This window comes from Ornithorhynchus anatinus, chromosome 3, assembly GCF_004115215.2.
Source record: "Ornithorhynchus anatinus isolate Pmale09 chromosome 3, mOrnAna1.pri.v4, whole genome shotgun sequence".
In the NCBI taxonomy this organism is placed as follows: domain Eukaryota; kingdom Metazoa; phylum Chordata; class Mammalia; order Monotremata; family Ornithorhynchidae; genus Ornithorhynchus; species Ornithorhynchus anatinus.
In genome coordinates this window covers 14,093,284-14,118,680 of record NC_041730.1, presented here as the reverse complement: position 1 = coordinate 14,118,680, position 25,397 = coordinate 14,093,284, and the positions used below count along the sequence as shown (strand labels likewise).

At 48.0% G+C, this 25,397-nt stretch overlaps 1 protein-coding gene across 8 annotated transcripts in view; it reads left to right on the top strand.

The window, feature by feature from the left end:
* The window catches only part of SBF2 (SET binding factor 2), a 474,020-nt gene that overhangs the window by 95,650 nt on the left and 352,973 nt on the right, over nucleotides 1-25,397 (top strand). For all 8 annotated transcript variants that reach the window (XM_029059546.2, XM_029059545.2, XM_039911379.1 and 5 more), the window contains exon 2: nucleotides 12,135-12,220. In XM_029059546.2, the coding sequence (XP_028915379.1) occupies nucleotides 12,135-12,220 (86 nt within the window). The remainder of the gene's footprint in view (nucleotides 1-12,134; nucleotides 12,221-25,397) is intronic.

Genomic DNA, 25,397 nt, shown 5'->3' with positions numbered 1-25,397 from the left:
TTTGCTTCTTTGCCTTCCCCTATTTTAAAACCAAGGTGTATAAATTTAATATCAAGTATAAATTTATACTTATAAATTTAATATCATGTATAAATTTAATATCAAGTTAACAGCAGCTTCTGGAATTTAAAAGGCAAATAGGTAAATGACATCTGACCTTCGATGGAACAGATTTAAACAAGAACCATAATGGAAAAAACTAGGAATTAGAAAGTAGACTATTTTCCTATAATGTGCACATTGACAGTGTTTAAAGGAAAAAAGGGGTCCTTTACAGGGATTACCTGGTATAAAAAGATTCATTCTTTACTATGGCCTGTTATAAAGACTTTCGAAGGTCAATCTGCCTATAATAGTAGCACAAAGGCTGGGATTTTGTGTGGAATTAGCAAAGGTAGAGATCTCCCTGTGGGCAGGGAATGGTGTCTACCAACTCCGTTCTGTTGTACTCTCCCAAGCGCTTAGTACGGTGCCCTGCACACGGTAAGTGCTCGATAAATACAGAAGGGAGACGGAGGGAGAGACGTGTTTTCTCTTGGTTCTGTTGGTCTGCTTGGGTTTGAGCTCCCTGGCGAAAATAGCTGAAAGAGGGACTTTGGTGGGGTCTGTCGGTACTGGCTGCCGTCCTACTCCCGCGGAAGGCAGAGCCGAGGCCGTCGTGGTCGTACGCTGGCCCGAAGAGAGAGGGGGAGGCCGACGGCTACCGTCCCCCGGGGTTTTAGCCGGCTGGCCCCGGCCCCCTCCCGTGGGCGGCAGATCGGGGGAGTCGTCAGGAGACGGGCAGCCGAGGAGCAGGACGGTAAACAAGGCTGAAAATTGGTCAGATACGATCTCCGGATTTGCACGTTTTTCAGATTTTCAACTGCAGCTGCCCCTCTGATGGCCCGCCCCGAGGGGACCGTGCCCTGGGCGTATCCTCAGCAAGGTCACCCTCCGGACCCTCTTGGCTGCGGTGCCGGGGCTGGAGCAGGACGGCTGGGGTAATGGGAGTTTGTGTGTCTGTCCCTCCCTTCTGCCGCCTTCTGCTCCCCTGTAGCCAATCGGCCCGGGACGGTCTTTGCCCAGATCAGAGTCCTCAGAAGCACCCCCGAGCACACCAGTGATTTTGGGTTCGCAGATCCTCTCGGTCCCTCTCGGGGTCACACCTGGAAAATTTCCAGTCCTCTTCCAGTCTCGACCATGGGAGGGAGAGTCAGGCAGAGGCACGTCCATTCCATTCCTAGCTTGGGCAGTGGCTAGAGAGTGGAAGGCCATCTGCCCCGAGTCAAAACTCTCCTATGGCGGGCAGCAGCGGCACGGGAGAGGGTCGAGGGCGGAGACTCGGGTTCACTCTGCGGAAGGCGGCAACGTTCAACCGCTTCCAGAGTTTGACCGAGAAGACTCTGCGGATCCACTACCAGAACCGTCGCAGATGGAGGTGGGGTCCTCTGGGAGAGATGCGTCCATGGCGCCGCTGTGGGTCGGAGACGACTCGACTGCCTGAGACAAGACAAGATCCTCTTGTGGTTCAGTTAAAGTAATAATTAAAAAAGGCCATGTTTTACTTGGCCGTGAAATCGGTCAGTCAATCAGTGGTATTTAGTGAGCGCTTACTGTGCGCAGAGCACTGGTACTTATCATTTGAGAGAGTCCAACGGGACAGAGTTAGTAGATATGTTCCCTGCCCACAGCAAGCCTACAGTCGAGCAGGGGAGACAGCCTGAACTTAAAACTCAAAAGCGGGATTATCACACTTGATAAAATCCACACAAACCATTCATTCATTCAATAGTATTTATTGAGCGCTGACTCTGTGCAGAGCACTGTACTAAGCACTTGGAATGTAGAATTTGGCAACAGAGACAATCCCTGCCCAATGACGGGCTTACGGTCTAATCGGGGGAGACAGACGGACAAAAACAAGACAACGTAATCACGATAAATAGAAATTCCATCCACCCTGATATCCCCCTTCTGTGATGTATGCCAGGGGCTTGGAGAGAATCCATTAGGCTGCTGCTTGGGTAACTTCTGAATCTAACTTCATTCATCCTCCCTCCCATCCCCACTGCATATATATATATATATATATATATATATATATATATATATATATATATCTGTAATTATGTATGTATGTATATTATTGTCTGTTTTCTCCTATAGACAGTGAGCCGGTGGGCAGGGAATGTGTCTGTTTGTTGTATTGCACCCTTCCAGGTGCTTAGTACAGTGCTTTGCACAGAGTAAGCACTCAATAAATGCAATTGAATGAAAGAATTAATTACTCATGCTGGATCGGCCCTCTTCAGGTCCCGTGCAGGTGGGCTTTCTAGGGGGGAGGAGGCCAGCCGACCATGGGCTGCCCCTTTGTGTGGATGAAGCGATCGTGGTAAAATCTGACCCGGATCCATATTTTGCAGAGTTTCAGAGCCTCAGATAGGTAAAACCTTCCAGTCCCCAATTTCTGGGAAGTTGGTTCATTGATACAGTCGTATTTGTTGAGCGCTTACTGTGGGCAGAGCCCTGTGCTAAGCGTGTGGCAGAGTACACTGTAACAGTAAGCAGACACATTCCCTGCCCACGACGGGCTTAGTCTAGAGGGGGAGACAGACACTAATATAAATAAATGACAGGTACATAAGTGCTGTGGTTTTGGGAGGTGAGGATGAATAAAGGGAGTAAATCAGGGCGATGCAGAAGGGAGTGGGAGAAGAGGAAAGGAGGGCTAATCAGGGAAGGCCTCTTGGAGGAGTTGTGCCTTCAATAAGGTACATAAACAATAACAAAAAACGGACACATTCCCTGCCCATAAGGAGCTGGTCAAGCCTCTAAAATTGATAAAAAGTGTACAGTACACCGATTTACCCCAGATATAAAGACATATGTATGATGTAATTTCAATTCTCCCTCTAAGTGTGAGTTTTAAGAAAGCTACCCTAGTTCAGAATACTGAAGTGTGTGTTTTAGAACCTCTTGATTCGGAAGGAAAGCAAAGTGGAATGCGAACGGTCCCTCCACCTGTAGTCACGTATGCATTCTGTTTATCGAGAGCTCTTATAAGTCTATTATATCCCCTTCTGGGTAATGGATAGAATAATAATGTTGGTATTTAAGCGCTTAGTATGTGCAGAGCACTGTTCTAAGCGCTGGGTACAGGGTACACAGGGTATACAGGGTAATCACATTGTCCCACGTGGGGCTCACAGACTTAATCCCCATTTTACAGATGAGGGAACCGAGGCAAGGAGAAGTGAAGTGACTTGCCCACAGTCACACAGCTGACAAGTGGCAGAGCCGGGATTCGAACCCGTGACCTCTGACTCGCAAGGCCGGGCTCTTTCCACTGAGCCACGCTGTTTTCCCAGTGGCTCAAGAGTGAGGGGTTATTCGGAGGCATGCGGTTAATCGGTGTACTTAAATTCTAAAGCGTAAGATTATCACCCAGCGTTTTTAAAACTAAAGTAGCTTTTAATCAATTTCACCCTATTATGTAATGATGCCCTGAGATGATCAGCGAAGCCATTACCATTTTATTGCTATGTGAAATCCAATCTAGATGACTTTAAATAGTGTTTTCGGGTTTTCACGGGTCAGGTCAGTGCCACCGGGCATTAACCCCCAATTCTCCACACTGGCGGCTGTTCAAACGAGCTGGAGAAAACATTGGAAGCGGGGCGAACGTGCAATTCCAGGATATTGTCAGGTGACTGACCGTGGGGAGGGGGTTACCATCCCTGCTTTTGGGGTTCACCATTCGATGGCTGATCCCTACTGAGTGGAGGGCTAGATTCCCTTGCACGTTTTAGAAAAGTCAAGTTACCGGTGATCTAGGAGCAGATATAGCCCCGGCAGACCTCGTTTAGAATCCCGAGTTTTGCAGAACGTGCTCCCTATTGAAATCTACATCGATTGCAGTGAACTCGGTTATCTCTTTGATTTTTATCGATGATTTTAATGAAATTTTCGACCAACACCTTATATGCTTATGTTTAGCAAGTTATTTTTATACGCCTGTTTACGAAGTTTCTCCTGCCGTGTACTGGAACATTTAAGATTAATAGCCAGATACTTCTGAATTCTCGAGACCGGCTGACAACCGAAGGACCATTCAAGGTCAGATGGGACCAGATGGGAATCAGTGGCCCAGTAAACTACCGGCGCCGGAGACCGAGTGAGACTGAGATGGAATAAGCCGTCGAGGGTCACCGGAAAATGCACTCCACTTTTAGAGGAATACTCATTTTCCTTGCCTACGTATCATTTTCCCCTCCCAGGGTCTCCCCTGGAGAGTTTCCGGTCCTCTACCGGTCTCGACTGTGGGAGGGAGGGTCAAGCGGAAGCATACCTATTCCATTCCTAGCTTGGGCAGCGGCTAGGGAGCGGAAGACGATCTGCTCCAAGTCGAAACTCCCCTGTGCCGGGCAGCAGCGGCACGGGAGAGAGTCGAGGGCGGAGACCCGAGTTGGCTTCGTGGAAGGCGGCGGTGGTGCAGGATTCTATTTATTGCTCTTGTTTGAATGAGATGTACATCCCCTTGATTCTTTTTATTGCTATTGTTTTTGTCTGTCTCCCCCGATTAGACTGTGAGCCCGCCACTGGGCAGGGATTGTCTCTATCTGTTGCCGATTGCCGAAGTACATTCCAAGCGCTTAGTACAGTGCTCTGCACATAGCGCTCAATAAATACTATTGAATGAATAAACCACTGCCGGATTTTTACCAGGAAAACCCTACGGCTCCACTACCAGTACAGTGGCAGATGGAGGTGTGGGGCGTTCTGGGAGAGGTGCGACCGTGGCGTCACCCTGGGTCGGAGACGACTCGACGGCATAAGACAAGATGTATCGCTCGCGGTGCAGTTCAGGATTCATTCGGAGGTTAACTCTCTTGTAGCCCTTCCGCAAGTTAAAGGACGGTCGGCTCAGGTGAATCAAATATCTGCCTCTTAGTTTGGCACACTTAGAGTATCCAACAAGCGGGAGCTGAAGGGATTCATTCTTTCATCCTATCGTATTTAATGAGCACTTACCGTGTGCAAAGCACTGCACTGATCGCTTGGGAGAGTACGGTATAACACAACCAGACACCTTCCCTGCCCACAACGAGCTCACGGTCCAGAGGGGGAGGCAGACGTTAATATAAGTAAATTACACATATATGCAGAAGTGCTGTGAGGATGGGAGGGAGGATGAATGAACAGAGCAAGTCAGGGTGATGCAGAAGGGAGCGGGAGAAGAGGAGAGGAGGGCTTAGTCAGGGAAGGCTTCTTGGAGGAGATGGGCCTTCAATAAGGTTTTGAAGCAGGGGAGAGCAATTATCTGTCTGCTGTGAGGGTGGATCAACCAGTCAGTCAATCAGTCGGTGGTATTTCTGAGCACTTTATATGTACAGAGCCAAGGGATCCGAATGTTGTGCTAGTGGGTTGCCTGCTTAACCCTTCTGACAGGCACAGCGTGGCCTAATGGATAGAGCGTAGGTCTGGGAGTCAGAAGGATCTGGGTTCTAATCCCGGCTCCACCGCTTGTCTGCCGTGTGACCTCGGGCACGTCACTTCACTTCTCCGTGCTTCAGTTCCCTCAGCTGTAAAATGGAGATCGAGACTGTGAGCCCCACTTGATTAGGTTGCATCTGCCCCCGTGCTTAGGATGGTGCTTGACGCATAGCGAGCGTTCAGCCAGTATCATCGTCATCACTCAGGGGGAGCAGGTCAGCTTACCGTTGACGATGGTAGAATCAAGGGATACAGATGTCGTGCCGGTGGGTTGCATGATAAGTTCTCCTTACAGGCGCTTTGGCACGTAGGGGAGTCAATCTACTCCCCCTAAACACAGCAGATGGAGAGACGTCTCAGAGATGTTCTTTTAGTAACCTCTACGCTCTTTTAGTCAGTGCTTTTTGATGGGGAATGATGCGCAACAGGGGATTTCTTGTAAAGAGTTGTTCTCCCCGAGGTGACCTACTCTTCACAGCTACAAGGGGAAATCAGAAGATAGTCAAGCCCGCTTATTTTCTGTGACTTTGAGTTTTTTAAAATCTGAAAACGTATTACAGGATTTTTTTGGTAAGAGCCGTAGGGCCTCGTTGTCATTATTATATTATCATTAAGTGCTGTCGAGTTGTTCCTGATTCATTATGACCCCGTGGATATACTTTCTCCAGAACGTCCTGTCCTCCGCCATAATCTGCAACCTTTCGAATCGTTCTCCCGTTATCGTTGTTACGGTCTCTATCCGTCTAGCTGCCCGTCTGCCTCTTACACGTTCTCTCTGGACTTTTCCTAGTATTACTGTCTTCTCCGGAGAATTAGTCCTCCCGATTATGTGTCCAAAATATGCTAATCTAAGTGGAATCATTTGCCTTCTAAAGACCAATTTGGTTTAATTTGTTCTAAAATCCATCGGTTTGTCTTTTGGGCCGTCCATGGTATTCGCAAAAGCCTTCTCCAACACCACATTTCAAAAGAATCGGTGTTCTTTCTATCCTTTTTTTTCGCTGTCCGGCTTTTGGATCCACCACAGAAACACCATAGGGTTGACAATTTGTATTTTTGTGGCAATAGTTCCATCGGCACATTTCATGACTTTTCCCAGACTCTTCATAGGAAGTCTTTCTAACATTAATCTGTGGCATATTTCTTGGCTGCGATTTCCTTCATTATCGATTATCGAGAGTGCAAACCTGAGGATCATTCCTTCATTCAATATAGTATTTATTGAGCGCTTACTATGTGCAGAGCACTGTACTAAGCGCTTGGAATGTACAAATCGGTAACAGAGACAATCCCTGCCCTTCGATGGGCTTACAGTCTAATCGGGATTCAGAAGTTAGGAGCATTTGCAAACTAAGTAACGGTTGCTGACGTTTGTTAAAACTAAGCGGTTAAATTCTAGAATTTAAAATGAAGCCAAGGAGGATAGAATCTAATAGATGATCTCAAATACCGCCACGGGGCAGTTGTGTGTGGCCGGTGTAGTTTCAAATGTGGACGGGAACTTCTTAAAAACAATGAGTATGGCAAGCAAAATGCTGTAGAAGTATCGTTTTGTCAGGTAGAAGGTTTTCTGGATCTTTTGGGAAACTGCGACCAACTCTTTATCCCGGGGATGCGGGCAACTCATTTGCCCAAGTAAAGGAAGTCCTGTTGGTCCAAGTAGTCCAAGCGCTCCCTGCTAAGTCCGGCGGAGGCTCGGCCACCAATCCCATTTGTTCTTTCATCGTTTTTGCTTCTCAGAGCTGTTACGTCTATTAGCAATGCTGGCTGTTTCTCCGCTCGCCGCTGTGGCAGAGTAATCAGTTCCTCGGTGTTTCTCTTTACCGTCTCCGGGCCACAGAACAGGTCCCGGCCCAGCACCTGATATTTTGTCTTCACCCGCTTGTTGGAGAGCTTCTTCAGAGATTGGCGTGGCTTCTTCTATGACTTCGGTTGCCTGTCCACATGCCATGCTGTACTTCGTTGCTGCCGTCAACTTATAGTATTTGTTAATCTTACATTGCGTGCCGGGCACTGTACGAAGAGTCGGGACAGATAGAAGCTCATCGGGTTGGACGCGGTCCTTGTCCCACGTGGGGCTCACGGTCTTAATCCCCATTTTACCGTCGAGGGAACTGAGGTCCGGAGAAGTAAAGCGACTCGCCCCAGGTCCCGCAGCAGACGGGTGGCAGAGGCGGGATTAGAACCCAGATCCTTCTGACTCCCAGGCTTGTGCTCTGTCCCCTAGGCCATGCTGCTTCTCTGGTGACATTCCCTTCGGTATCCAAATGAGAAATTTGGATGAAGGTGGTATCTGTTAAGCTCTTTCTACGTTCCGGACTCTACTAAGCGCTGGGGTGGATACAATCAAATCGGATCGGACGCAGCCCCTGTCCCACATGGGGCTCACAGTCTTGAGCCCCATTTTACGGACGAGATAGTCGAGGCCCCGAGAAGTGAAATGTCTTGCCCAAGGTCACCCAGCAGACAGGTGGAAGAGCTGGGGTAGACGCTGGGGTCCAGGAACTCGACTCCTCTGGAAATACCCAGCGGAGCGGTAGGGCCCTGATATCCCGATATTTCAGTACCAACGGTTGCCTGATTTCGGCAGCGTAGTGGTTATTAAGTTCGCAGCTGTGTGACTGTGGCAAGTCACTTCACTTCTCGGTGCCTCAGTGACCTCATCTGTAAAATGGGGATTAACTGTGAGCCTCACGCGGGACAATCTGATGACCCTGTATCTACCCCATCGCTTAGAACAGTGCTCTGCACATAATAAGCACTTAAATACCAACATTGTTCTTATTATTATTATTATTGAAGGCCTTCCTCTAGACTGTGAGTTCGTCCTCTAGATTGTAAACTCATGATGGGAGGAAGTGTGATTGCTAATCCTGTTGTACTGTGTGCTCAAAAATGCTCAGTAAATGCCATTGATCGATTGATTCCCTGACTAAGCTCTCATTTCCTCCTCTCCCTTCTGCATTTCCTGTGCACTGGATTTACTCCCTCTTTTCACCCCTCCCGTAGCACTCATGTACATTATGAGTAATTTGTTTATATTAATGCCTGTCTCCCCCTCTAGACTGTAAACTCACTGTGGGCAATAATAATAATAATAATGATGAGAATAATAATGATGGCATTTGTTAAGCGCTTACTACGTGCAAAGCACTGTTCTCAGTGCTGGGGTGGATACAGGGTCATCAGGTTGTCCCACGTGGGGCTCACAGTCTTCACCCCCATTTTACAGATGAGGTCACTGAGCCCCAGAGAAGTCAAGTGACTTGCCCAACGTCACACAGCTGACAAGCGGCGGAGCCAGGATTCGAACCCATGATCTCTCACTTCCCAGCCCGGGCTCTTTCCAGTGAGCCACGCTGCTTCTCTAGGGCAAGGAACTTGTCTAATAATAGTGTTGGAATTTGTTAAGCGCTTACTATGTGCCGAGTACTGTTAATAATAATAATAATAATAATGTTGGTATTTGTTAAGCGCTTACTATGTGCCGAGCACTGTTCTAAGCGCTGGGGTAGACACAGGGGAATCAGGTTGTCCCACGTGGGGCTCACAGTCTTAATCCCCATTTTACAGATGAAGGAACTGAGGCACAGAGAAGTTAAGTGACTTGCCCGCAGTCACACATCCGACAAGTGGGAATCAGGTTGTCCTACGTGAGGCTCACAGTCTTAATCCCCATTTTACAGATTTTACAGATGAGGTAACTGAGGCACAGAGAAGTGAAGTGACTTGCCCGTAGTCACACAGCTGCCAAGTGGCAGAGTCTGGATTCCAACCCATGACCTCCGACTCCCAAGTCCGGGCTCTTTCCCCTGAGCCACGCTGCTTCTCTAAGTCTACCAACTCTGTTACTTTGTACTCTCCCAAGCGCTTAGTACAGTGCTCTTCATACAATAAGCACTCAGTAAATACGATCGATTGAGGGAAGAAGAGAAAGAGGGCAAGCGGGAATGCCTTGGGCCTGCCGGTTGTTCAGTGGAAAGAGCCTGGGCTTTGGAGTCAGAGGTCACGGGTTCGACTCCCGGCTCTGCCACGCGTCAGCCGAGTGACTGTGGGCAAGTCACTTCCCTTCCTCTGTGCCTCAGTTACCTCATCTGGAAAATGGGGATTAAGACTGCAAGCCTCACGTGGGACAACCTGATTACCCTGTATCTACCCCAGCGCTTAGAACAGTCCTCTGTACATAGTAAGTGCTTGACAGATACCAACATTATTATTCCATTACTTCAGTCAACCATTAACATTTCTTCAGCCCCCTCTGAATTCATCATTCTCAGTCCCCTGGGCTGCTGCTAGGGAGCGAGCCCAGAACGCTCCAGTAGCCCCAGATTTATCCCATTCCGAACTCAAGATCTTCTTTATTTATGACTTCAACGAAGGAAACAAGAAGCAAACAAATCCGTTCACTGTTTTCGCCCTCCATATTGGGCAGCTCCGGTCTGGTCGTTTCTCCCATTCTCTGCTAATTCGTCTTTGTTCCCCAAAGTGAATGTTCAAGTCCTAAAATAAGGGGTGGCAGGAGAGAAACGGCGTGGCCTTGTGTTTAGAGCACAGGCCAGGGAGCCAGGAGGTCGTGGGTTCTAATCCCGGCTCCACCACTTGTGTGCTGAGTGACCTTGGGCGAGTCACTTCACTTCTCTGCGCCTAAGTTTCCTCCTCCGTAAAATGGGATGAAGACTCCGAGTCCCATATGGGACAGGTACTGCGTCCAACCCGATTTGCTTATCTCCACCCCTGCCCTTAGAACGGCGCCCGGCACATAGTAAGCGTTTAACGAATACTGCAATAATAATAATAATGACCTTCATTATTATTATTAATGGATGAGCAAGACTGACCTAAAGCAAGAGCTCTTTGGAAAATGAGCAAAACAAAGAGAGGGAGCTCAGAGGATTTTTTTAATGGTATTTTGTTTTGCATCTACTATGTGCTAAGCACTGTACTAAGCACTGGGGAAGATATAGCAGAGAAGCAGCATGGCTTAGTGGATAGAACACGGGCCTCGGAGTCAGAAGGATCTGGGTTCTAATCCTGGCTCTGCCACATCTGCTGTATGACCTTTCATTCATTCATTCAGTAGTATTTATTGAGCACTTATTATTGCAGAGCACTGTACTAAGCGCTTGGAATGTACAAATCGGTAACAGATAGAGACAAGTCCCTGCCCTTTGACGGGCTTACAGTCTAATCGACGGGCTTACAGCCAACTTCACTTCTCTGGGCCTCAGTTACCTCGTCTGTAAAATGGGCCCCATGTGGGACAAGGGACTGTGTCCAACTTGATTAGCTTGGATCTACCCCGGTGCTAACAACAGTGCCTGACGCGTAGTAAGTGCTTAATAAATACCAGCATTCCCCCATCTCCTCCCCACAGCACTTGTGCATTTTTGTATATATTATTTATTATTCTATTTTATTAATGACGTGTATATATCTGTGATTCTATTTCTCCTGATGGTATCGATGCCCGACTACTTGTTTCGTTTCGTTGTCCGTCTCCCCCGTTCAGACCGTGAGCCCGTCGTTGGGCAGGGATCGTCTCTATCTGTTGCCGAACTGTCCATTCCAAGCGCTTAGTACGGTGCTCTGCGCATAGTAAGCACTAACTAGATACGATTGAACGAACACAGTAAAGGCTGAACAAGTATCATAATTACAATTACATAAGATAATCCGATTGGAAACGGCTCGCGTCCCACATGGGGTTCCCAGCTTCAATCCCGATTTCAAGACGAGGTCACCGAGGCCCAGAGAAGCGAAATGACTTGCAGCCAAGAGGCGGAGCCAGGGTTAGAACTCAGGGCCTTCGAAGCTCAGGCCTGTGCTCTTCCCCACCAGACCGTGCTGCTTTTCAGAGAGTCCAGATAGGCCAGAAAAAAGAGAGAGGGAGACTCTTGGGTAGTTGGAGGGAGGAAGGTTAGATCCTGGAAGTTGAAAGGCGGAGGGATGGGGTTCTTTGAGGGTAGGGAGGTCAAGAAGAGACGGTTTCTACGGTGCAAACATGGGGCAGAGAGGAAAGTTGGCATCTTCTCTTCCTTTTTAGATTCTCAGCAGATTCCAGCTAGTTAATATCTCACCACCACACTCCTGGGAAGGAGTGAGGAAGGATGAAATAGAGATTTGAATGAGATTTGAAAACTCTGGATTTCCTTGTAGCCGGATGAATGCATTCTTGTAAAGGACTGTAGGGTTGTATTTAAGACTTTTTGTGTTTATTTGAAACTAATAATAATGAGGATGTTGGTATTTGTTAAGCGCTTGCTATGTGCAGAGCACTGTTCTAGGTGCTGGGGTAGATACAGGGTAATGAGGTTGTCCCATGTGGGGCTCGCAGTCTTCATCCCCATTTTACAGATGAGGTCACTGAGGCCCAGAGAAGTTAAGTGACTTGCCCACAGTCACACAGCTGACAAGCGGAGGAGCCGGGATTCCAACCCATGACCCCGGACTCCCAAGCCCGGGCTCTTTCCACTGAGCCACGCTGCACTGGGAGCCCTTTGTTGGGTAGGGATTGTGTTCTGTTTGTTGCCGAATCATACTTTCCAAGCGCTTAGTACAGTGCTCCGCACACAGTAAGCGCTCAATAAATACGATTGAATGAATGAATGAATTTGTGACTACTTGAAAGCAATAATCTTTGTTTTTCTGTCGGTCTTTTGCAGGGTCTGGTGAAGGTCTGGGGAAAATAATCCAGAGATTTCCTCAGAAGGATTGGGAAGATACACCTTTTCCGCAAGGAATCGAATTGGTAAATGTGTAATTCTTTTATCGTTTGCTGATTTAGAGTTAACAAAATGATGAATATAATGGAGAAACAGCCAATCCATTTTACACGGGAGACCTTTGGGTATTGAAAGGTGAAGCTGCCTGGTTGTAGCAGAAAAAGTTAGAAAACATTTTTATTAAAATGGAAGTTCACCCTAAAAATGAGAGTAACATTTCAGCAAAAACGTTTCCTTTTTGTAGTCATTTTAAGTCTGAGCCTAGCCTATAAAAATTAATTTGATCCTAGCCTGTTCAAGGTATGGTTTATTTCAATTTTTTAGCCTTTATGCTTTCAGAGTTCTAATAGGAAATTCCTAATTTTCTGTTTTAGACTGTTCATTTAATATTGAAAATGTACCCGAAAGATCAGTTCCTTTTTGTTTTAATATATAATTAATAATAATAATATTTTTAAGTGCTTACTGTGTGCCAGGCACTGTACTAAGCACTGGGTCGATAGAAGCGAATGGAGTTGGACACAGTCCCTGTCCCACATGAGTCATTTCATCCATAGCCCAGCTTATTCTCATCCTAACCTCTCTAATTGTAATGCGTCAGAAGAAATGTTTAGGGCTGAGTCAGATGAACTGTACTAAGTATTAGAGAGCCAAGTGTCAGCATCATTAAGAAGTTTTTAAGTTTCCACATGCAAATTGCTCTGAATTGGGGGCGGATAGCTGCACTCTTTCTAATGATCAAAAGTGTCACTTGCATTTTTCCTGATATCGCATTCCAAATTCACTGACATTAAATATAATACAGGATTTTTATTAACGTAGGGTAACGAGATAGTGTAAGGATAAAACCCGATTCTCCTTTACAGAGTTTAAGGCATGTGGAAAGCAAGCCGACTGAGAAAGCAAGCGATCCGGTTCAGAAAAGAGCAGTGATTTTTGCGGACGGTGGAATTCACCGAAACTCAATTTCGTGTTCGTATTACGGGTGGCTCATAATTTTTGGCTATCTTAGGGTAGAATAAGGGATTCTTTGGATTTAATGGTTATTGATCATTTTGAAAAAAGGGTGCGTGTATTTTGGGTAAAAGGGAGAGTATAAAAATGTCGGTTGATGTTGAGGAACTCTTCCTGCCCTTCCGATTATTTTTTAACGGCCGTCACAGAGGCAGCGTCCGTGATTTTCATCGTTAAAAAATACAGATTCATTTTGCTTCTTCTTTGACCACTGGAGTGATGACCAGGTAGGGGATCTCAGGACATACCGACTCAGTGTGTTGGAAGCAGTCATTCGGGAGCTGCTGTGTGCTGATGGCTGGTTTCAGAAAAGCAAACACCCAGATAATCTGAAAATGATGTGGAATGTATTTGCTGAGTCAGAACTATAGTGTGAATTAATACTGTGAGCTCTGTAGCAGCCTGGACCCGAAATACCCACTCAAGTTCAGTACTGACATGGGGGGATTGTGAGATGGGGTTATCGATTGGGCCTCGGTCTTCTCGGCCGTCCCTGAATCTACAATAAGGATAGTACTAAAAATGATAATTGTGGTATCTGTTAAGAGCTCATTATGTACCGGGCGTTGCTGTAAGCGCTGGGGTGGATTCAAACAGATGGAGTCGGACAGAGTCCCTGTCCCACGTGGGGCTCACAGTCTCAATTCCCATTTTTCAGAGGTGGTAACTGAGGCACGGAGAGGTTAAGTGACTTGCCCAAGGTTACACAGGAGCTACGCAGCAGAGCCAGGATTAGAAGCCAGGTCCTTCTGACTCTCAGGGCGTCGCTCTGTCCGCTAGGCCACGCCGCTTCTCGTGGGCTCAGTGTCCCAGAATACGGATACTAGACCCTCAGGATTTTGAAGCAGCCGAAAGTGGGGTAGGGCGGTCGGAAAATCATCATCTACTCGGTAGACAGCCGCCACTTGGGGATGGAAAAAGGGAAGCGTGCAAGATTGTCCACCTGCGGTTTTGGCAGACTTGCAACCTCCGTTCTCTTGTGGCGAAAGCTGCCGATTCCCCCAGCCCCCCAGATAAATCGGACCCCCAAAGCTTGGCCCTGGGTAAACCGGGAACTGACAAGGAGGTTTGGGTCAGACCTCGGGGAGTCTCGGGGCAACCTATAGCCAAGCCAGTACAGGTAAGGGTTGGCTGCAGGCTAGGGATTTGAGCGGCTTTAAAAACAAATAAAATAAATTGTAGTATTTGTTAAGCGCTTACTATGTGCAAAGCGCCGTTCTGAGCGCGGGGGGATACAAGGTGATCAGATTGTCCCGCGTGGGGCTCGCAGTTTTCATCCCCATTTGACAGATGAGGTAACTGAGGCACAGAGAAGTTAAGTGACTTGCCCAAGGTCACACAGCTGACCGGCGGCAGAGCTGGGATTAGAACCCGTGACCTCTGACTCCCAAGCCCGCGCTCTTTCCCCTGAGCCACGCTGCTTCTCTAGCCACGCTGCTTCTCTGGGCTTTCTCGAGGTAGCCTAGGGTGGTTCTGAGACTGGTTCTGAGACCTCTGGAGCACCTGACCGGGGTGGAGTCCATTCAGTCGTATTTATTGAGCGCTTACTACGTGCAGAGCACTGTACTAAGTGCTTGGAAAGTACAATTTGGCAACAGATGGAGACAATCCCTACCCAGAGGGGCAGTTTAGGGGTAATAGCTTGGCATAGTGGAGAGAGCCCGGGCCTGGAGTCAGAAGGTCATGGACTCTAATGCCGGCTACGCCTCTTGTCTGCCGTGTGGCCTGGGGCGAGTCACTTCACTCTCAAAGCCTGCTTCAAAGCCTTATTGAAGGCCCATCTCCTCCAGGAGGCTTTCCTAGACTAAGCCCCTCTTTACCTCATCTCCCGCTCCCTTCTGCATCACCCTAACTTGCTCCCTTGCTCTTCCCCCCTCCCCTCACCTCACAGCACTTACGTACTTATCAGTCATTTTATTTATTTGTATCGATGCCGGTCTCTTCCGGTCTAGACCGTGAGCTCGTTGTGGGCAGGGAATGTCACAGTTTATTGTTGTGTTGTACTTTCCTAAGCGCTTAGTACAGTGCTCTTCACACAGTAAGGGCTCAGTAAATACAATTGAATGAATGAATGAATGAACCTCTCTGTGCCTCAGTTACCTCAACTGTAAAATGGGGATTAAGACTCCGAACCTCAAGCCCGACAGGGACTGCGTCCAACCCGGTTTGCTTGTATCCAGCCCAGTGCTTAGGGTAGTGCCTGGCACGTAGTAAGCGCTTAACCAATCCCACAGTTATCATCATCATCTCCTCACGTCCACTGGGAACCTTAGGAAGATCCCAGATTCATCTGAGACCTCTGGGAACTTCCTGACCAGAACGGAGCGGCTCGGCCTGTGGTGACCCCTCGTGAAGTGAGTCTGGCTTGGCCTGGGTCTTTGTGAAACTCCGGATTGTCCCAGAATATTGCCTCATGCTTGGGGATGCGTACGGGAGGGATGTTGCTCAAAGGTTTAATTTTGGCTACTGGGCTACCCTCCACTGGGGCATGAACCCCAGGGCCACTGCAGGTCTTCTGTGCCAGAGAAGCTGGAATAACGAGCCCAGCCAGCTGAGATCGCGAGATATCTAAATGGCACCTTGAGGCGTTTAAAAAACGGCCTTGGCTCTCCGGGAGCGGCAGCGGACCTCGGCGAAGCAGCGAGGTGTACCGGATTGAGATTGGTCTGATCCCGGCTCCGCCGCTTGTCTACTGCTTTGTCACTTGGGGCAAGTTACCTAACTTTTCTGTTCCTCAGTTACCTCATCTGTAAAACTGAAATGAAAACTGCGAACCCCACGAGGGACAGGAATTGTGTCCAACCTGATTAGCTTGTTTCTACCCCAGCGCTTAAAACAGTGCTTGACACACAGCAAGCGCTGAACAGATATTATCATTATTTTTAATCGTAAGAATAAAAAATGCCTTCCCTCCAGCTCACTGTTCTGTTTCCGACAGGAGCACCAAAAGGAAGCTTGGAGAAAACAGAGTGTGATGGTTGCCCTTTCTTGCGTGGGATACTTTTCCCCCATGCCGTAGGGGGAGCGTTCGATCAGTCTATCGGTGGTATTTACTGAGCGCTTACTGTGGGAAAGGACAGCGCAAGAGAGCTGGTTCACATGATCCTTACCCACCAGGAGCTTACGGTCCTCAGGGGAGAATGAGCCGAGCCTTTTCTCTGTGAGATTAGGGATAGTCACCTTGGCCCTGCATGCTGAGTCATGTGGTCCTTTCTAAAACATTTTTGCAAAAGATTAATACCAGAATTACATCTCCACAGCTAGGGCTGTGTGGAGAGTTGGTGTGTTGAAATGCAGTGAAAAAACCCGAGGTTGATTTCTGCCCGTTAAACTAATCAAACGACGAAGGGTATTATAATGTAGCTGTAGGATTCTGATTCCTCCCTTTTTTGTAAACACTGCCCCATAGCCTTTGGGTCTTAGGGTTGTGATATTATCAAGGTAATAATTCCAGAATTAGAGGTCCGGGAATCTATTCTTACTAATGAGCGCTTGGCTGAAGTCATGTCTAATTTGGTCTTGTTGCTCTGGTGAGTGTTGCAACAAGATTTTTTTTTAAAAAAAACCACAAAACAACCTGACCTATTTTGTAAGGTCTGTGCGTTCGAGAAAGCCGAGAAAATTCAACCATAGATCCTGCCTCTCGTACAAAGGCGCTGTTTCTTGACATTTATCTTGACATGAATAGGGGGAAAAAAGCTTATGTAACACACGCACGCGCGCGCACACACACACACACACACATGTAAACTGTTCCAGGTTTGGAACATTTGGATTCAATTGAAAATCATTTGCCTCCAGATGTGTTGGACATGATAGGCGAAGCTGAATAATTCAGTTTCTAATTTGGGATTTAGAACAGTACATTCACTTTTCCTGCAGTAAACCCTTAATGTGCATCCCTTGTGGGATTGCCACTTGGGCTAATTGGTCGGAGGAAACCAACTCATCATTCCCTGTCTGTTTGTTAACTCGCAGATGCTTGACAGGGATCGAAGGGCCAAAGGAATTAAAATCTGTGAATTTTACAAGCATTGAATTTTGTCTAACACGATCTCAGTCCTTTCACGTGCGGCCCCCTTCCATTCAAGTAATCCGGTTGATGTGTTGCGGGGCGCAAAAGTTATTTCAAGACCTTTTAGAAGTCTGCAAACCTCCCTCGAAGAGAGCATGCTACGATAAAAAAAATCGGAGTGGTATGCCGCTTAGAGGGGGGGTGGAAAAAAAATCTAGGATGAAAACACTTAAATGGAAAGTAAACAAATCCATTTCAGGGATTGAAGCCTCTTCTCAAACCTCGAAAAACCAGGGGTTGAAATTTATGGTCTCCGGGACACAACTGGTGACTGTGAAAATCTCCTTGACTACGGAGCCAGAGAGCTAGATGCCTGGCTGGCTGCCTTAGCGTCTTACCACTGCTCACCCTTGTGCTGCCAGAACCAAAGAATTCCACATTCGTTCATTTATTTATTCATTCAGTCGAAATCATTAAGCGCTTACTGTGCGCAGAGCACTGTATTGAGCGCCCGGGAAAGTACGGTACAACAATAAAGAGTGACAGTCCCTGGGTTAGAGGAATACCATCTCCAGTTCTTGCTCAGCTACCGTGGCTCCCTTCTAAACACGGTCACCTGAGGGCTCTTGGGAATCGCACAGAAGGGACTCATTCGGTCGTATTTACTGAGCGCTTACTGTGTGCAGAGCACTTGGGAGACTACAGGGCAACAAGAAACAGACACCTTCCCTGCCAAGTCTTTCTGCACCAAACTTCACTTCTGTTTACAACCAACGCCCACTCCGAGTTTGAAGCTGACACTAGAGTCCCATTTTGTGGACTTAGAATTCAGCGGCCCCCTAAAGCATCGGTGCTTCTGGGCTGGGCCCAGCTGCTGGGGCAGGTTCCGGGAGAGTCAGGGTGCCGGGAAGAAGGATGTGATGTCGGTCGAGCCCAACGCTCCCCTCCGAACAGGAGCGGCCTCGCTGACTGCCCGGCATGGAGCCGGGCCAGTTTCCCGGGGCCACCAAACTAAACAAGTTCCAAAGTTCCATCTCTCTCCAAATGGCGTAAATGGCGAAAATCTGCCCAAATTGGTCTTTGTGCCAAAGAGTGGCGCTCTAGACTGTAAGCGCATCGCGGGCAGGGAACGTATATGGTTATTCTTATATTGTACTCTCCCACACGCTAAGGTGCAGTGGTTTGCACCCAGTTGCACACCGGGAGGGGACCGTGTTGCCCCTGCACGCACATTTTGTGGCAGAACGCAGCAAGATCGATCATTCATTGAGCGCTTTTTGTTGGACAGAACACTTTACTAAGCACTTCGTAGGGTTCAGTGTAACAGACGTCCCCACCGAAAACATACGCCAGCCCCGGGTGCTGACTCACGTGAGCTGCAGTGAGTTACAGCCCGAGATTCCATAGTTAATGATCTCACGGGTTTAGACGGGACAGCGGTTCCCTGTGCAGATAATGAGCCGGGTGGATGGTGCCGGCCAGGCTAGGGAGGGAAGTGGCCTCTAGGTTTATTTTCCCCAGCCTGTTGCTGAATGTGGAAGGGTAACCCTTTCCCTGTTGGAGCTCTGGGGGTGAAGGAGGACTCCGCCCTGGAACGCCCTCCCTCCTCATCCGACGGACAATTCCACTCCCTGGCCCCAGCTTCAAAGCCTGATTGAAGGCAGATCTCTTCCAAGAGGCCTTCCCCGACTAAGCCCTCTTTTCCTTTTCTTCAACTCCCTTCTGCGTCTCCCTGACTTGCTCCCTTTATTTATCCCTTACGTACGTACCTGTAATTTATATATATTACTGTCTGTCTCCCCCTTTAGGCTGTAAGCTCATTGTGGGTAGAGAACGCGTCTATTACATTGTTATATTGTACTCCCCCAAGCGCACGGTCCAGTGCTGTGCACACAGTAAGCGCTCAGTAAATACGACGGACTGGCTGACGGACTGAAGAGGGGAGCGGTCCGGAGGATGGCGTCTCAAGGCCGGAAGGGGGTGTGTGGCCCTGTCTCACATTACCTTACTCTTGGAGTCGGATTCTTCAATCAGCAGAAGTAGTTACTTCATCTAGGAACTATTTTTCCGCTAAATCCTCTCACCCATTCCCACCGAGGTCATCTAGGTATCGTCTGATCGGAATCAGGGATTTAGGTTGGATTCTTGTGGTTTCCCTTTTTTGTTTTTCCCAGACTCCACCAGTCCTTACTTCAGTTTGTGTTGTATGTCACAAGTTTTGTTGCTGCGTTCCAAATGCCAAAATTCTGTACTGTTTTCAGTACTATGAACTATGAAAACAACCTAATTTCCTAGAGATGTTAGTCATGCGTTGATAGGTCTTGTGCTCTTTTTCTTACTTGGCTCGGGACGGCATTTACTCGCATTCTTGTGTGAACTTGTACCTCCTATCTGTTTCTCCTCTTCTCCAAACGATCGATTGATGTTCTCGTTGGTCAAACGGCTGTATTTATTGCATTCCTTGTAGGCGTAGTCCCGTCCCTCGAGATGAGCTAAAATTCCAAAGGGGGAGTGCGTGACAACTCAAAAACACACACGTAAGTTAAGAAACGGACAGAATCAGACCTGAAATAGGTGTGACCGATGCATCTGGTCATGGTTCTAAGAGCATAAACACCATCGATGCAAAAATTTGATCCCGAGACACAGATGAATCATAAAATTGGGTTATCAGTCAATCGGAGTCTTTCGGCACTTAACCGTGTGCAGAGCACTGTACTGAGTGCTCGGGAGAATACAGTACAACAGAGTTGGTGGACACCTTCTCTGCCCAAAGGAGCTTCCAGCGTAGGGGGGGGGATCTTCTCGTCTTATGCCGTCGAGTCATCTCAGACCCATAGCGACACCATGGACACATCTCTCCCAGAACGCCCCACCTCCACCTGCGACCGTTCCGATAGTGGATCCGTAGAGTTTTCTTGGTAAAAATACAAGTGGTTTACCGTCGCCTCCCTCCGCGCAGTGAACTCGAGTCTCCGCCCTGGTCTCTGTCCCGTGCCACTGCTGCCCAGCACAGGGGAGTTTTGACTTGTAGCAGATTGCCCTCCAGTCGCTAGCTAGGAATGGGTAAGCCTCTGCTTGACTCTCCCTCCCACAGTCAAGGTTGGTAGAATACTGGAAACTCTCCAGGCGCGACCCTGAGTGGGAAGAGGGGGATTTCTGCTGGAATTTTGGGGAGGTGCCTGCCCTTTACCCCGCAGATTGGGTCTGAGCTTTAAACGGTCCCTGTGGTTTCCCTGCTTTATGGCTCTCGGTTCCTCAGGGCCGTCCACCCGGATGGGAACTGACAGAGGCCCAGCGGGAACCCCAAAGATGCAGGCCATTTTCCCTGGGACCTCCAGCACTCCCGCCCCGGGCACGGTGCTGGGTGAAAGCGTAGGGTTCTGGCTTCAGGCCGGGGGAGGCAGAAATTCAGTCTGCTAGTAATGACTGTGGTATTCGTCAAGCGCTTACTGTGTGCCAGGTGCTGTACTAAACGCTCGTCTTCCACTGCCGGTGACAGCGCCTCTTGCCATTTTGGGAGGTAGCACAGCTGGGGAGAATGCACCCCTCCTACTCTTAAACTTGTCTTCAGGGGTCAGGAAAAGGAGCTGGTGGAGAAGGGGTGGACAGGGAAAGTGAGGGGAGAGAGAGACACACACGCACATAGAGAGAGAAAGAGAGTCAGAGAAAGAGAATGCAAAAAGCTGTCACAAACCTCCTCTTTGTTTTTCTCCACTCTTAAACTTGTCTTCAGCAGTCAGGAAAAGGAGCTGTGGAGAAGGGAGGGACAGGGAAAGTGAGGGGAGAGAGAGAGACACACACACACACATAGAGGCAGAGAAAGAGAATGCAAAAAGCTGTCACAAACCTCTTCTTTGTTTTTCTCCTTCCCCGAAGAGTCCCCCCAGTTCTGGGTACTGCTTCCGGTTCTAGCTGTTCCTTGAGAGACGGAAGGGGCGGCGGGCAAGTGTTCTCTCCAACTTATGATCTCCTCGATCCTGGGCTTTACTCCTTTTGGCCCCGAACCAGTGAAGAAGGGCTGGGAGAGAAAGTGAAATACCTTTGGCTCTCACTACACAACCCCCAGAAGGTATCTGGTGCAATCACTTGCATCCCCATCAGAAGGTGCAGCTTAATCTTTCCAGTGCTCAAAATAGCCACCACCCTTCCCCCGCGTTTTAGTTTGAGCAATTCATTTCCCACGTTCAAATTGTCTGCTCTGTGGTGGATTTCAAAATACCTGCCCTGATGGGGCTGCCTGTCGGTCGAAAGTGACCCGTGCCTGCAGATAGCGGCATACAACCCTCGATTTGGGTCAGACGCTGCTGGAATGGGGATCCCCACGCTCCAGCAAGCTGGTTACCGTTGTTTTTCCATGAGGAAATTGCTCTGTCTTTTAGCGTTCCTCTACTGAGCAATAGTAAAGTTTAGTTTGCTTGAATTATAAAAGTAAAAAATTGTAAAAACAAGCTAAACCTTATATAATGACTGCTTTTCCAACTCTAGGTTATTTTTCACTTTTTTTTTTTGTTTTACTTCTTTTACCATTTTAGTCCTATGAAGAAACCACAGACAGCCACACAAATAAAACCGAGATAATTTTAGTGGCCGCCGGCAGAGAATAGTCGGAGGACATTATTGCAGAGTCACTCTATGGCTTTGGGCTCTATTTTGGGATCTGGGAACAAACAGTTTGAGAAGCCAAATCTTGAAGGATCAGCAAAATAGTGTCGCCTGCAAACTAACTCTGTGGAAGTCTCCCAGAAGACTTTTAATTTATACAGCATTGTGTCACATTTTTATGTTCATTCATTCAGTCGTATTTATTGTGCGCTTACTGCGTGCAGAGCACCGTACTAAGCGCTTGGGAGAGTACAGTACAGCAGTCAGCAGACATTCCCTGCTCACAGCGAGCTTCCGGTCCAGCGGGGGAGACAGGCATTAATATAAATAACTGATAGGTACATAAGTGCTGTGGGGCTGGGAAGGGGGGCTAATAAAGGGAGCAAGTCAGGGTGACGCCGAAGGGAGTGGGAGAAGAGGAAAGGGAGGCTTAGGGAAGGCCTCTCGGAGGAGGTGAGCCTTCATTAAGGCTTGGAAGGGGGAGAGAGTAGTTGTCTGTCAGATTTAAGGCAGGGAGGGTGTTCCAGTCCAGAGGGAGGACGTGGGCGAGATAGAAAGTAGCAGGAATATTCACCGCCTGATGACAGGAGGTGCCAGTGGAGAATGGGGGAGAAGTGACCGGAGAGAGAAGAGGGCCAAAGGCACGATGAGGGAAAGGAGAGACGAGAGAGCTCGTTAAGAGCCTTGATCCCGGGAAGTCTGGCCGGGCCGGCTTCTTTCCCAGAATGTCGGCCGCTCTTTAGGGGCGGCAGGGCTGGGTGTGGACGGTCGGGAGAGCAGCCATTATCTCGTGGCTTTGGCATAGAGGGGACAGAACCTCTCTCTCCTCCATCCTTCACTTCCTCCCTCTCTCATTTACTTCGCCGTCTACTATGACCTATTTTATGGGTGGCGATTTGGGTCCACTTGCTTCCCCTGTGTGTTCTTAGCTCCTCAAGCACAGGGACCAATTCTTGTGCTTCTGTTGTATGTTCACAAGCACCTAGCAAACAGGCACTCAGTGCGCACTCAATCAGTCGGTCAGTCAGTGGTATAAGTAAATAAATAAATTGTGGTACTTGTTAAACGCTTCCTATGTGCAAAGCACTGTTCTAAGCGCTGGGGGATACAAGGAGATCAGGTTGTCCCATGTGGGGCTCACAGTTTTAATCCCCATTTGACAGATGAGGTAACTGAGGCCCAGAGAAGTTAAGTGATTTGCCCGAGGTCACGCAGCTGACCAGCGGCGGAGCCGGGATTAGAACCCTGACCTCTGACTCCCAAGCCCGCGCTCTTTCCATTGAGCCACGCTGCTTCTCAGGGTATCTACTGAGCCCTCACCGTGCTGATGATGGGGGATTATGTTTTCCCCCGTCCTCCTCTTCCCCATTCTCTCTGGGCTCTAGCTCTGTTTGGACAGCCCACGTTCAGGTAAAGGAGTATTCTCTTCTTCACCAAGCACCGGCACCAACTGGGGGCCTTTTAGGTCCCTTTGGAGATGCAAGATGGTGGGAGGAGAAGGGGAGCTTCTGTTCCTGGCAGTTGTTCCCTATAAACTCTCCCCCCACCCCCTCACCCCCCAAGATTTCCCGTATTCTCCAAGTGAAAAGTTGGAGAGAGAAAATGTTCTAAGGATGAAGTAAAACAAAGTCTCAGCGAATACTATACCTAAGCTGAAAAGCGGGAGACGACCACAGCGGGCGAGACCAATGTGGTTAACTGCAGTCGTGACAGGGGAAGCCTTTTGGGAGGCAAAAGTTCAATAGGATCATGAGACAAAGAAGCCGAAGCAAAAACGGGGCCAGGTGCTACAAACAACAAACCCAGCAACACAACCTTGGACAGTCTTTGTGTGTACTCGGGGTGGTCAGGTCTGTGGGTCTCATCGGTCTATTCAACCACACATGTCCCTATAGGTGAACTTTGCTCACTGCCATAATTCTTCAATTAATAGTAATAATAATAATAATAATGACAATTATGGTATTTGTTAAGCGCTTATGATGTGCCAAACACTGTTCTAAACTGCAGTAGATAAAGGTCATCAGGTTGTCCCCTGTGGGGCTCACAGTCTTAATCCCCATTTTACAGATGAGCTAACTGAGAAGTTAAGTGGCTTGCCCAAGGTTAGGCAGCAGAGAAGTGGCGGAGCCGGGATTAGAACCCACATCCTCTGACTCCTAAGCCCGTGCTCTGTCCACTAAGCCACGCTGCTTCTCAAAGGACAGGATGATAGGGTAGGAAAGGATTCTCATAGGATTACGTAGGATAGCTTGCTTTATAGGAAAAAAATTAATAAAACTCCATGGCAGAGACTCTTATGACATAGTAATGTTACCCACTTCTCGTGGGGCTGACAATCAGCGATTTCTGCTTTACCACATTACTGCAGCGGGAACATCGATTGATCGGTTATTGTCACATTTTCTTTCACTTAATGCTTCAGTTGGTACTATAAAACAGTTGCGAATAAGGCATTTGCAGTTAAAAGTTGGAAAATTTTAAATAATACGGTGCTGGAATTTTGTCATTAACTTTTTGGGAAAATAAATGAGTCTGGCATATTTTGGGTACTTTAAAATTAGAATTTGAAGTACTTGAAAAAGAACTGAAATGTAATCCTGACCGTTTCCTAGATATGAGCACATTTTTGAAAAGAAAAAATATCTTGGTGACTAGCAGAGCGGTCTTTCTGTTTTGTATTGGGAGCAAATAATCAATGGCCCTAAACCTGCATTTTTCTTTATAATTTAGTTTTTTGCTGTTGGACTCTGCCGATTTGTGGAAGGGTGCACATCTGAATTTTAAAAGATATCATTTCATGAGCAGTGTAACAAATCCTTTTTGTCTACAAAGAGATTTATATCTTTAAGATAGCTACCTTATATATATATATATATAAATAGATTTAATTCAGAATTTTTCCTGCTGCGTGTTATAGCTGAAGAACAAATGGAGATGATTTTCCCTTGAGGCAGTGGTTTTTCACGTTGGCCTGAAGGAACGATCATGGCTGTCGGCCTCCACTTTGGCCTGGTTTTGTTACTTCAGGCTTTTATGACTGTATGTTTAGATTCCTTCCCTTCCACAACCAGTTCTGTCATTCAGACTGAACCGCGAACTCCCCCGAGCAGGGTTGGGTCTCGTAAAGAGTGGCTGCTGGCCACTGATCACCAGTGGGTCACCTGAGCCTGCAGACAAGCTTTGAGTTTGAATGGTCCTGTCTAGGACCTGATCTGCTGCCTGTAGGCCCTGGGGTTCTATGGCCGCGTCGTACTTGATGTTTGCATATGGTTGTGTGACACGGTCAGTAGGTCACCGTGGCTTTTTTGCGAGGAAAGGAGAAGCAGCTGGAACGGACCCGGGAATCAGAAGGACCTGGATTCTGATCGTGGCTCTGCCACTTGTCTGCTGGGGGACCTTGGGCAAGTCACTCAAGTTCTCTTGAGCCTCAGCTACCTCACCTGTAAAATGGGGATGAAGACTGTGAGCCCCAAGTGGGATAGGGACTGTGGGGAACCTGGTTTGCATGTAGAGAAGCAGCGTGGCTCAGTGGAAGGAGCACGGGTTTAGGAGTCAGAGCTCATGGG